Source organism: Tasmannia lanceolata, unplaced genomic scaffold (assembly GCF_043159265.1).
Source record: "Tasmannia lanceolata isolate RefF3 unplaced genomic scaffold, GAP_Taslan_0.1 ptg000029l, whole genome shotgun sequence".
In the NCBI taxonomy this organism is placed as follows: Eukaryota; Viridiplantae; Streptophyta; class Magnoliopsida; order Canellales; family Winteraceae; genus Tasmannia; species Tasmannia lanceolata.
This window is the reverse complement of record NW_027518706.1, coordinates 3,817,136-3,831,127: the sequence shown is the minus strand read 5'-3', so window position 1 is coordinate 3,831,127 and position 13,992 is coordinate 3,817,136. Positions and strand designations below refer to the sequence as shown.

The following is a 13,992-nucleotide window of genomic DNA, read 5'->3' as shown; positions in this document are numbered from 1 at the left end:
AGGGTGGCATCCGTTTTGAGAGTTCCTTGGTAGAGCTCTCTTTCACACGTGGATGATCCAGAGGGTGGTAGGGACCCGTTCCCTCGCCGCCTATCTTCGGATCGGGGTCCACAGTTACCTACTGTTTGTTTTTACTTCTCTTATAGTTTGACAGAGAACCCACCAACCTCAAATCTCAAATCTCAAATCTCAAATCCCAATTAATCACCCCACAAGGGATTAGATTTGAAAAGTCTTTTCTTATTTTCATGTGGTTAGAGTAGAGTAGAAGGTGGTGCTGTAACATTCACCCTTCCTAAAATAGGGTGTTCTTCACTGATCTTTTAAGAGAATAATTCCAGACTTTATTCTTTCTAAAAAGGTTTTATAAAATGCCCCTTATTCTTCGTAATTAATTGGTTTGTGCGTGATGAGTTCAATAACGGAAAAAATCAGAGGGTCACCAAGACTGAATATGAAGAAACACATTCATGAATTTCAAAGGAGAATAAAAAGGAGAAAAAAATAGGAGAGAGGGTTTCTCCTCAAATTTGAGAAGCTCATCGTCATGGTGAGAAGCTCAAGGATTCTCATCAAATTTCAGAAAATCCATGGCTATCTCACTCTACACAGACTTCGAGAGAGGGTTTCTCTAAGACTGAATGTGAAGAACAAAGCCTTCTTCCACAAACTTATCTATTATTTCCAACATGGTTCATAGCTACCATTATTTAATTAATTGCCTAGTAATCATCATCCATAAATCTCCCATAGGACCAAAAGATCCTTTGTGATGTTATTTGTAATTCATGATGGAATGATCAATGTATTGCACTGGAAACCTTCACACTCAAGATTTGAAAATAATTTTTTATTAATAGTTGGAGAAAATATAGATATGAGAAAAAAGTACTGCCTGTGGCACCACTAACCACATCGCATCTAATATAACATTGACTTACAAACACATAGAAGAAACCACATGTAAGATAGTAATCTTTGTCCAATAGGAAACAAAAGCGGATGTAGCAGTGAATTTCATCATTCTCGGTGGATCCCAGCACCAAGATATATGTTTCTAATAGAACACATTTCCTTTACAATGCCTCCCATCTCCATTCGTTCTCTCGGAGATTCTGCAGAACACACCACTCCAATCCTCACTAAAGATACCAAACACTCTTGCAAACGACGTACCTTATCATTGTAATTCTCAGCAGTGTTTGTAGCTCTTTCTTCATCATCATCTAAAAGAATTAATGGATCCAGAATCTCCATCACTTGATCAGGCAAAGACAATTGGACAAATTTGTGAAGACTTAGGCCATCCTTAAACATGTCATCTGTGGCGTGCTTTCCAGTGAATATCTCCAATAAAAGAATCCCATAGCTATACACATCTCCGGCTGTGGACACATGACCACCTGCCCCATATTCTGCAATGCCACACATCTTTTACACTTTTTGTTGTGATAAAGGATATAAGATAATAGTTAGAAACTAAAAGTAAATATGAGGTTTGATTTTGAAAAAAAAAAAGATGGAAATTTTATCAAAGAGATGATAGATAATTGAATGATCTCTTCACATTTAGAAACCTAAGTTGCATGGAAAGAGTCTAGAATTTTTAGAGAAACACATAAGAAATGATTTTGCACAATGAAAGAAAACATAGAAGCTATGTCCTATGTTGCATTAGTATAGGTACGAGTGTCAGAATCTGGCGCGGGTATCTAATGTTAGATTCAGTAAACATAAAAAAGAATGATCTGTAGATTTGCCAAAATATTTTAATCAATTCTCAAATTTTATTTTTTCACATAATAATATTATATTAACCAGTAACAAATTTAAATTTTAATAAGTTAAGTAGAAATAATGTTTTATTTTAAGAAGATTATTAATAGGATGGGTAAAATTCAAAATGTGCGATAATTATAAAGTTCTTGCAGTAGCATCTAGAAAAAAATAGAAAACAGATAAAAGAGATCTAGAACTTTCTTAGAGACTCCTGGAATTTGAGACGTGTCCCACGCTGGTACTTCACCCATTTAGAAGAATCCATATGACATGGGTTTTGGCCAATCAAGTCATGTGAGTGATGAATAGCATTCCACTATGTAATACTCAAAACTGGTAGCCAATTTTGGTCCATGATAATTTCTAAATGTGATTTCTTCATCTGAAACCAACCAGTGACTATACATGCAAAAGCACTACAAAAGTAGATAAAATTAAACTTCATACTACATATAAGGTAAAAAATTAGTAGAAGGAAAGTGAAATGCTATCATTTTCTAAGTACAAACAAAAAATTGTTTCAAATATCATCTTTAATTTCACTTTCATGTTGACTTGTTGGAGGCAACTTAAAAGGCAATTGTTGAAAAATCAATTAAACACAAGGAAGTAGAATGAATAGGGCAAGCCAACCAAACGTGTCTTGAACAGGGAAATGGCATAATTTTACCTTCCTTTCCAAGGGAAACACTATTTCAGTAACAACATTAATCCAAAAGTCTCATATTTATTATTAGTGATTATTAGAAACCTCCTTGACTTATATTTATCAAAAACCTTAAATTTAGAATAATTGGCAGAAGGATTTTAGGATAGTTACCAAAAGGCTACAATTATCCGCATGACCATGTTTTCATAATGAGGAAGACTCACATTGTTTTACACTTTTTAATGGGCTACTGAGAGTATTTTTTGGAATTGTAACAACTTTTGATAGCTAGTTAAACAATAAAAACAAGGTGAGTTTGACCCATTAAAGGATGATCGTGCGGATATAAGTAGCCTTACTAAAATCACCCATCAATTGCCTAAATTTACTTTATATAATTATTCTACCTATTCCTCCCTCTTTTGTCTTCCAAGAATTGCCAAAAATTCCTTGGATTAGACACATGCACTGCCTCCATGAAGAGTGGTGCATTTTGAGAGACATGCCAGGGGTAGGCCAATCTTAGAAAGAATGAGGAAATGCACCACTTATTACTCTAGGATCGCCACATAGGGATTATGGGCCCTAAGTAGGGCTGCAAATGAACCGAGCCAGATCACGAACATGTTTGGGTTCGGCTCATTAAAAGCTCAGCTCGGGCTCGTTCGTTTAGCCGAGCCCAAAAATTAGGCTCGTCAAATAAACGAGCCGAACTCGAGCTTTGTATAGTTCGGATTGGACAAGCTCGTGAGCTTTTTAGGCTCAATTCATAAAGCCAAGCCGAGCTTTAAAGCTCGGATTAGTTCATTATATATATATATATATATATATATATATATATATATATATATATATATATATATTACTTAATGGTATTTATTTGATGTGTTTACTAAACGAGCTGAACCCGAACCCAACCAAGCTCGAGCCTGGATTGACTCGGCTCATTAACAGCTCGGCTCAGGCTCATTCATTTACGAAACAAGCCGAGCTCGAGCTTTGTTGAATTTCGGCGAGCCGAACATTAGCCCAAAAAAAAAAAAAAGCTCATCACGAACTCGAAACGAACACAAGCCGAGCCTCAAACTAAGCGAGCCAAGACGAACACCCCAATGTTCATCTCGGATCGTCTGCAGCCCTAGCCCTAAGTCCCGGACATGACTCTGTCTAGAACCATCTAAGCAGGCTAGGAAAGTGTCGCTTGTCATGTGGTCAAGCTCTTTTGGAGAACCTAATTCATTTTTTTTCCAAACCACTGTTCTTTGAAAAAAAAATCACCAAAAGTTGAAATGATTAACTAGGGATTAATAGAAACAACTATTTACTAGAAAGAAAGTAAGGATTCTGAGTGTGGGAACTATCCTCCACTGAGGTCTAGAGGGAAGAGTAGGTCGTACGCCACACAAAGAGGTTTCAACATAAGCTTTTTTGTTAGCCACATTAAAGACCCAAAAAATATAAGGCAATAAAAATTAAACTTATAATCAATCATTTTATAATATGACAACGCTACTATTTTACGCGACACAGATTAGTTCATATTAAATGTAACACTATGGAGTTGCTCATCTAAAAGAATAGGCCATGCTTTACAAAGGGTATGATATGTTAAAAAATATTTTAGACAATTAATAGTGATATTAGTAATTACCCAAATCTTAGGGTTATTTTTTGTCGAGAAACATTAGTCATGGGATTTTTGGAAATTTATTTACAAAATTCCTCACTATTTTCTAATAACATTAGATATTTTATTGAATAATTGAATAATTACTTCTCTGAATTTTTCCCAAATTATAACTTTTTAACCATTTACATGATTAGCATTTTCTACACGACTATTTTGCATATAGAACTCGTGGTCATAGGTACGAAAAAGGCCGCCTATTATTCGAATGATGATTTACTGCCAATTTCATTTTATCTATCTTTCTTTTTTTTCTTAACTCGAGTAATTTTGGTCTTGTGGAATTTGGACTCCTAATTTCCATGTCTCCCATTTGGTGTTTTCCCTTTGACTTGGTCCACTCCTAATTTCCAAGCCTACGATTTGATTTTTTTTCCCCTTTGAATTGGTTCACAAAAGGCTCACCTTACAAAGAAATTTTTGTAATCATAATTCCACTCTAAAAAATTTCCTGTACGTGAGCTGAAAGGCAATTAGTGTAGAGCATCTTCATGGACTTCGGACTCCAAAACTTCCAAGTCTACAATTTGGTTTTTTCCCCTTGGAAGAGGTCCACGAAAGCCGCACCTTACAAATAAATTTAAAGACCTAATAAATAAACTGATGAAGTCAAGTCAATTGATGGCCGACGCAATCCGTTTATTTATTTTTTAATTGACTTGACTTCATCACTTCTTATATTTTAATTGACATGACTTCATCAGTTTATTTATTAAATAACACGGCTCGCTCAAAGCTTTTGGCCCTCTTTGTTTTGGATTTTTAGAATCAATTTTGATTTCAAAACTGATTATTGGGTGCAAATTGCGTTTAGTTTTGAGTCCAATCATCTGTTTTGGACTCAAAATCGATTCACAAAATTCAAAACAAAAACGGGTTTAGAAAATTTCATGACTAACCATTTGTAGTGGGGTCAACAAAGTATATGCCACGCTGGCATTTATTGGGCGTGTGGAGGAATGTGCGCCTATAGGGAATCTAGAAAGATGAACAGTTAATAGAAGACCCCCTCTAGTGTGTGTTCATACTTGAGCCAATCTGTCAAATGGGACCCATTTACTATAAGAACATCCGGTTTGACTGATTCAAGGATGTGACATTAAAGTTTCCAATCGTGACAAGGTTAAGGCCCATCCGGAGTCAGAAATCCGGAGGGACCATTCAACACTCAAGCCAGACTGAGGCACCAAGAGAAAGGAGAACTGGTTGAAGCGTAGGCAAGGATGTACATGCGCACCAGGGTGAGTACCTTACCTCATGGGTCGGAATGCCAAAGGTGTGCCCCACCTTTTTTTCAATCTCTCATTCTCTTGGGGCGAGAGAAAGAGAGGGGGGTGTTAGGGGTGTTGCATCATTTAGCTTTAACCGTGGTACCGATTTCTGACTTGAGCGTCGGAGTGACTTCCTGGAGAGAAAACTCTGGGACCCTAACACTTTCTCTGTGAGCATAGGATATCACAGATTGGAATTCTGCCAACCCTTGGATCAAGGGGTCAGATTTCAACATCATTAGGTCTTGTTTGTTTTGGATATTGAGAATTGATTTTTAGTCCAAAATATGATCATTTTTTGGACTAAAAAATGACTCTCAAAATCCAAAACAAATAGGGACTTAACTAGTAACTCCAATGCCTAGATTCCTTGTGAACCGTTTTCTGACACGTATGCAAACTCTCATTCACTACAAATGGTTAGTCATGGAATTTTCTAAGCGCGTTTATGTTTTGGATTTTGAGTCATAAACACAATTTGACTCCGGTAATCAGTTTTGGATTCAAAATTTATTCTAAAAATCCAAAACCTACCGGACCAAAGACTTGGAACCAGCAGTGTTCTAAAGACCTGATAAATGAATTGATGAGTTCAAGTCAATTGATGGCTACATCGCCAATCCAAGTGAATAGTCCCAAATTCCAACTTAGATGTTCGATAGGTAAAAAAATACTAATCAAATGAAATGTTACTAGAAATATTTGGAATCCTTTTAGTAGGGGGTGCAACATTTATTTATTCATTTGGATCTACAATTAGGGACCACAAACTCATTATTGTAAGGGTAAAAAAGTAGAATGTAAAACTTTTAAGAACTTTACAGTTCCCCATTTCTTCACGACTAGCGGAAAACTCCAAAACCTCAATCACTAAAATCCATACTAAAGTCCCTGTTCGAGGAGTCCCACACATTCCCAGAGTTACCCACAATCTGTTGGACTTCTTTAGAGTGACCCACAGTTTAGGAAGTTCCGATGGGATTTAAATCCCACGCAACTAACCCGTTCTTAAGAATAAGCTTGGAGAACTTCAACATGATGGGCATGTTTGGCAACAATGAAAAATAATTCCATAGAATATTCGTTGGTTCAATTGTGAAATAGGGAGGGGGAGAGATCCGAGGGGCAGGAGGGCAGGTAGCATTGATTCCCTCTTAACATTGAAAAAAAAAAATTACTCATCTTCAATTTGTTTTTTCAGGGCCTTTTTCATGCTCCCCTCACTCACACTCCCAAGTCTTTCCCTCTCTGCCCATCTCATACTGTATGAGAATGGAATCGAGTAGATGATAATTTGTATTTGTATACTTACGTAGAACCAACCATCGACCTCATAATCAATTTCAACTTCTTCTCCTGCCGTCAAGTTCAACTGGTAGATGAAAGAGAATTAACAGGTCACTGAATGTTAAACTCAATCATGGCCGAATGAATTCGGAAAATGAGGAGGAATTGGGAAAGAAGAAGGAAAATTACAAAAAATAATGGGATGATGGATGGTGAAATAGAAGTGCATGAGAGATCCATTGGAAGTTTACAAATCTAACTGTGAGATTTGAGAGGAAACAATGTATATTATCTACCCGAACAAAAAGGAAACAATGTATATCAACAGAGAGAGAGAGAGAGAGAGAAAAAAAGGGAAACAAGTAGAGTTCAAAATGGAAAAGTGTGAAGGAGCTGGAGGAGCGAATAAGCCTTCACTACCAGTGACTTTTGGGCTCATCATCATCGCCATCAAAAGGGGATGAAAGGTTTAAGAGATAGAAAATTTAGTATGTGGAAAATCAGCAAAAAGTCCGAAATTTTTTAAAAAGTTGCCCTTTGTTGGCTAACTGACTGAAGTGAGATGACGATTTTCTCAAAAGACCACAGACAAATTAATTAAATGGAAGGAGACATACCTCGTCATCCCCACCAGCAGTGAAGTCATCAAGGGCTTTTCCAGACTGAGGATTTTCGGAAGCTGTTTCCTTCTCATCCTGTGAACCAAAACTCCGCCCAGCTAAGGGATTCTCAACCGACTCAAATATTTGCCTGATAGATGATGTATATGATAGAGGTTCTTCTCTGATCTGGACATAGTCGGCTAATTAGCAATTACAAAATTGATCACATTCTCAAGAGATAAATCAATTGGGTGTTAAAAATAAGAGCTAACCGAAGATCCCAGCCCCTCATAAGTTGATGATGGAACACCAGTAGTGGTGCTGCTAAACCTGCTTGTGCTTGCCCCTGTTTTGCTCTCCGGTTATTACATAAATTGCATCATTGTTTAGGCAAACTTAGTGGCACTTAATCATGGGCTAGCATTCATGGTCTACGTATCTTAATGATGCATAAAAAATACTTTTAAAACCAAAATCTTAATGATGCATAAAAAATAAATTGAAAACCAAGCTATGGCTTGTTCACATCTACATAGCCAAGTGGATGCAGAAATTAGAGCAGAAGAGTGACTTCATGGAGTTTGTGGTTGATACCGATTGTTTTGAAGAACCATAGCCTGTTGGCCGTGAACTAAACAAGGACGGGTAGCTCATGCCAGCGAAAGGTGATGATATGGAAGTTTCAACTGATCCAGTCGATTCCGGAGAAGATGCTCTCGAAGATCTGGCATCATCTTCCTGCAAAAACCAAAATCAGCATTCGACAGTTAAAAAAAGATGAGTAAGTTTCAAATTCAAATTGCGTTCTCCTAAATACCAATTTGTTAGAGAAAATATGTCTCATTTTCTTTCCAAATTTTAATATTACCTCTAGTTCCCATGTTTCTAACAGTGTCTTGGCCCACATATCATAGTAACTAACTGAGGGTCTAGAGGTTATATTCTCCTCTTCAACGTCAGGAGCATCAGTTACAGCACCAGCAAGAAATTCATTTACCTACAACAAAGAAGATAGTAGTGGCAGCCGACCACCACGGGAGGATTCTAGACGAGATAGCTTGAAAGGGGATCAGGTTGAGGTTCCATAGGTTAGCGAATTTTGACCAAATGCTCTGGGCAAGGTCTCTATCAACGAACAAGTGATTTGTAGTTTCTTCCTTATTGACACAGCTGAAGACACATTTAGATGGGAGTTGCACTAGGCAGGATTTGATTCGGTAATCTGTAGCTAGAGCATTTTGGAACAACCTCCGTAGAAAGCAGCTGATTTGGGTAGGAAGGTTAGCCCAAACTGTGTTGGCTCACAGAGGGGTCTGGGCTTTCGATCTGGAGAGGTTCCACACTGATTTTGTGTCGAAGGATCCTGACGAGGCAGGGCACCAGATTAGTTTATTTGCAGATTGAAGAGATAGAGCCAAGTTCGAACAGTTCAGGGTATAAAGGGTGCTTGGAGGCAAGTGGGGAATTATCTTAAACCAATCCCGTCTTCCATAAGGGAGTTTGTAGGTCCTTGGTAGATGCATATATATATCGATAGATTCTTTGTGTAGAGCCAAGGAGAGTAAAGGCGAGCTGCCAATCCATAGGTTAGTCCAGAATGCAATTGATCCTAGTGCAACGATCCATCTTGCATTTTTCGATCCAGATATCTCTGACAGAAATGATTTCCCTCCACATTTTAGAGGAACCCTGGGAAGGTTCTATAAGGTTCAGGTGTTGGTTCTTGCTGTAGATGGAGTGGATGAATGAGCTCCAGAGGGAGGAGTTGGCGTGAAGTTGGTGGAGAGCCGTGAGCCTGAAAGGCGAGCAAAGGTCCGCAAGGTCCGCCATGGATTTGGTGGCTAATCCACCTTCGGCTGTTGGTTCAGAGATATGGCCCCAGGGGACCCAGTGGGTTCTAGTGCCAAAATCACTACTTCCCCACCAGAATTAAGCCTATCAATGCTCTGTTGGAAAGCTTTTGGAGGTGTGATAGCTGATAGAAGGTGGATTGGGGTACTAGTTAGTACATGGTTGATAAGCACTAGTCTGCCTGCTTGGGAGAGTAGCCTGCCCTTCCACCCTTCAATTTTGGATCTGATTTTCCGAATAAGATCATCGAAGAAACACGATTTCAGACGGCCTGCATAAAGGGGGACGCCTACGTAGGTGATTGGAGAGCATTTGTTGGGGAAGCCTGTAGTGTTAGCTATGATGCTTTTCCTGCTTGGAGAGGCTTTCACTGAAACCGCAAAACAACTCTTTGATTTGTTTATTTTCTTCCCTTAGGTCCAAAAAGAAAGACCATGATGCTCTTGAGACCAGATTTGCCCCACTGGAGAAGATTATCGTGTCATCTGCGAAGAGGCAGTGGGTGATGGGGATGCAGCCTCTATTCCTAAGGAAATAGGAAGCTCAACCTTCTCTAAAGAGGGCTTATGACTTCTTCTGCTAGGATTAAAAGGCAAGGGAGAGGGGATCTCCTTGTCTGAGGCCTCGCGATGACTCGAAGAAACCGTAGGGTTCCCCACTTAGGACAATTGAAAACCAGCTTCTTTCGGTACATTACTTTATTAGATTCCTCCATTGAGTGGAGAAACCAAACCTTCCGAGCAAATCTTGTAGGTCTGTCAAAGGCATTGGCCTTGTCGATTTTTAAGATCACATTGCCTCCCCTGACTTTCTTTTTGAGACGAACTATCATCTCTTGAGCAATCGCAATGTTTTCGGTGATGAATCTGCCTTTAACAAAGGCTCCTTGTTCTAAGGATATGAGATCAGGCAAGACTTTTGCAAGCCTTATTACCAGGAGCTTTGAAAAAATTTTGTAACAGAAATTGAATAGGCTTATGGGTTTGAATTCAGAGAATACCTTCGGATCTTCAGTTTTGGGAATTAAGGCTAGGAAAGTGGATGAGTAGTGTCTCGAAAGGCTCCCTCCCTTGAAGAATGCAGTGGCGGCTAGCAGGATATCTGACTTGATTAGATCCCAACACGAAGAGTCGAAGAAGCCATGGAAACTGTCCGGCCCTGAACCACACTCAAGAGGGCAGCTAAAGATGGCCTCTCTGATCTCCTCTTCCGATGGATCAGCCATAAGTAACTGGTTGTCCTCGACGAGGTTTAGCATGCCTTGGTCTGACCTGACGCCCTCCTCTGCTAAGGCATTTTCAAAGTAGGCACAAGCCATGTTTTTATCCTACGTCTGTCAATGATCCACGATCCTTCATGTTTGATCTTGGAGACTCCACCAAGGTTCCTGTGGCGGTGCAATGCAGCGTGGAAGAATTTACTATTTCCGTCCCCCTCTTTTAACCACTTCTCTTTTGTCTTCAGTCTGAGGAAGATTTCCTCATGGACGATGGCTTCGTTTAGCTTGCATCTGGCTTCGTTTAAGGTTTCAGTGGTGTCCGGATTTGGGTTTGATTGGTGGCCAAGTTCCGCTTTGAGGACATTGTCCTCTTGGATTTTGATGTATTGGAAGACATCACCATAAATCTCTTTGTTTCAAGCTTTAAGAATTCTTTTTGTCTATTTCAGTTTTGCAGAAAGGATCTCAAGGGGGTTGCCTAGGGCAACGATAGACCAAGCTTCTTTCACAATTGAATGGAATTTGGGATGTCTAGTTCACATTGCTTGGAACTTGAATGGTTTTATTTGCGGCGCTGAGGTGGGGAGGGCCCCGAGCAAGTGTGGGAAAGATGGGAAACAGTGGTTGAGGGGATTGAGTTTAGCCAATGGAAGTCGAGAAAGACCCTGTCTAGCCTGGTCTAGATACACTGTTCATTCCTGCGTTTGCTGCACCTTGTGAATTTGCTTCCAATGTACCCTGCATCAACGAGACCAGCATCATCTATAGCTGATTGAAAGTCTTTGCAGGATGTGGGGTTAGGGTTAGGAGGCCTTCCTCCTAGTTTTTCATCATCAGGGAGTAGGGCATCAAAGTCCCTGCCTACTATCCATGCTTTTGAGGAGGACTGGCTGCATTCCCTAAGGTAGCTCCATAGCTCTATCCTACCCAAGGTGGAACAACTAGCATAAATGTGTGACATCAAGACTTTAGAGCCACTCTGCCGATGGACTAGCTCGACTATCAAAGCTAGGTTATTAGAGGAGATCCGGCTTATAGAGAGGGAAGCATCCCATAGGACCCAGATCTTGAATGATTCAGTGGGATTTGTCATGGAGTTGCTAAAGTGAAGCAGGTTTGCAATTTCCTGAACGTCATCAGCTGCGATTGGGAGGGAGTGGGGGAGGTCATCAGCTGAGATTGGGAGGGAGGGAACCCGCACAATGGGGGGGTTCTCCTGCGGGAAGCATAGAGGGGTTTCTCTACGGCATTCCTGCAAACAGTTGGTGAGCAGAGTGTTAGGCAAAGGGAATGGGACGGCGCGAGAAAAGGGTCTGAAGAGCTTGGGTTATTGGTGGATGTTCCAAGGACAGCAAAGCAGAGACTTGGGTTATGGATTGGAAATGTTTTCTTTCCAAAATTTAGAGGGGAATGATATGATTATGAGTAATTTAGAAGAATATTATCATAAATTGAAGGTCCCTAAGTAAAAATTAAATCGGGTTGGTTCGAGTTATCTTTGTTCCAGAGTAAAAAATTAGAAACATATAGAAATATTTTTCCTTTCCAAACTTTTCCAAAAAATTCCTGCAATCCAAACAGAGCTTAAGAAAATAATGCAGTTATTTCTTCCATATTGAGATGAAAAAGAAGAAAATTGAGATATGGGTAAGGATGATAATAATCTCATCAGAACCGACATCAAATCTACAAACCCAAAGACATGAAATTAAAAACTTAACATACATCACAAAAGGACTAGAATTCCATAAAACTAAAACCCAAAGACATGAAATTAAAAGAACTATTCGCATATGGGAATTGGTGATTTACTCTCACTAGGTCCGTGAAAATCGACATAAAACTCCTGCATTCCATCATGTTGAAGAAAGGAGTGATTTGCTTTCTGAGGACTTTAGACAAGAATGAGGGGTGAAAATTTATTTAAATAGGAGCTATCACACATAATAAAGTGGGATATGCTAGGGACCATGCAGAAGGCATCTAGTCTGTTGCATGTCATACCAGCTACCTCGTGATGATTACAACATCTGCTGAAAAGTCTGTCGCATGCCTACGCAGATGGTGAGACATGCGACAGACCATCTGCGAAATGCCTTATGTCGATGGCCCCTAGCAAATCCCTTCTTATATCACTCTTTCACTCTGTCTCTCTCACTTTTGGGGCCGTATACAGTCTAATAGTTAGAACTTGCAAAACGAGACTCGGACCCGGGTCCACCCCGCCAGCCCGTAATTTATGGTTATGGGTCACTAAATTAGGGACCCTTTGAAAGTTGACCCAGCCAGCCTCACGCATCAAAACTGGGTCGGGTGAACCCGCGGGTGACCATGGGTGCCCGTAAAAACCTAAATGATCGAGATTTTTATATTGTACGGACCACATCATAAGATGATCCAAACCGTCCATGTGATGGAACACAACGTAAATAGATCGTGCCACAAAAAATCATTTCCATATGATGATCCTAGCCCTCTTATCTATAGAGGTTTCCATAAATAATAATATGCAATTCCTCCAATAGATCAGATGGCTAGGATCATCCTATAGAAATGATTTTTTGGTGACGACCTATTTGCATCATGGCCCGTCACATTGACGGTTTGGATCATCCTATAGTGTGGGAATAAAAAAACAGCAAAAAAAAAAAAAGTGTGACACCCAGGTCCACCCGGGCCATATGGGTGGGGTCTGGGTTCACAAAATAGTGACCCATAAGATTCCGATCAATTGTGTCCCGACCCGTACCACCCGTATGATATGGGTTGGGTCTGTCCCGGCCCACCCGTTTGCCAAGCCTACATAGTCTGGAACTTTTCTGTAAAAAAAAACTGTGGGGCCCGTTCCATAAGATGTTCCAAGCGGTCCATTTGTTGAGCCACGAGCCCCAAAATTCGTTTACATATGATGATCTATAGACGCTATAGAGGGTTAGGCTCATCTCATGGAAATGATTTTTTGGGGCATAACTTATTTACGTTCTGGCCAACAAATGAACGGTTTGGACCATCATATGGTGTTGGCCGTACAGTATTTTCTGAAAAATACTGACTATATGTTCACGTAACAGATTAAAACTTCATTTTATGGGGATTTTATATGGTGTGTGCCCATATAGTCCAGCATTTTTCAAAACAAATTTTGTATGACCCATTCCATTGGATGATCCAAGCCGTCCATTTGTTTGGCTACAACGTATTTCCATAGGATGATCCTAATCCTCTGGTCTATAAAGAGACTGACCATTATCAAAACTTATCGGAGGGTTAGGATCTACTCAATAGGCCTCCCAAGAGCATCGATCTTGAGTTTTAGCAGATCGATCATTGACTAGTAAAATCTAGCTTCGACCATATTAACATTTACCAGAAATGGCTTTTCGTCAGCCTAATGGTTCAACTTTGGAAATCTTATAAATCTTGTTTTATTGATTCCAAAAACAAGTTGATCAATTAGCGTTAGCCCAAGGGTTTCCAAGGGTTCAACTAATCACCTTGTTTTGATGCTTAACAAATTCAAATTGATTAAGTTTTATAGACTAGTCTTGGAGCGTTGTGCTTTAGTTAGTTTTTTCAATGGTTGATCCGATCTAGCACTACACCACACACTATGGCCAAAAGCTTTAGGATGAACCATACACATGTCA

General features: G+C 39.7%; 1 protein-coding gene across 4 annotated transcripts in view; it reads right to left on the bottom strand.

Moving 5' to 3' along the window:
* Positions 1-835: 835 nt before the first annotated feature.
* LOC143859232 (receptor kinase-like protein Xa21) overlaps positions 836-13,992 on the bottom strand; it is a 72,027-nt gene continuing 58,870 nt past the window's right edge. Inside the window, exons 3-8 of one of the 4 annotated variants that reach the window (XR_013239200.1) lie at positions 10,127-11,597; positions 7,870-8,013; positions 7,548-7,621; positions 7,291-7,461; positions 6,699-6,758; positions 836-1,415 (exon numbers count right to left, since the gene is read on the bottom strand). Coding sequence is in view for 3 of the 4 variants with exons in the window: in XM_077369931.1 (XP_077226046.1) it covers positions 7,392-7,461; positions 7,548-7,621; positions 7,870-8,013; positions 10,127-10,444 (606 nt within the window). In the remaining variant the exon portion in view is untranslated. Of the gene's footprint in view, positions 1,416-6,697; positions 6,759-7,290; positions 7,462-7,547; positions 7,622-7,869; positions 8,014-10,126; positions 11,598-13,992 lie in introns of those variants that run through there. The other 3 variants (XM_077369931.1, XM_077369930.1, XM_077369932.1) reach the window with 3 other exon arrangements.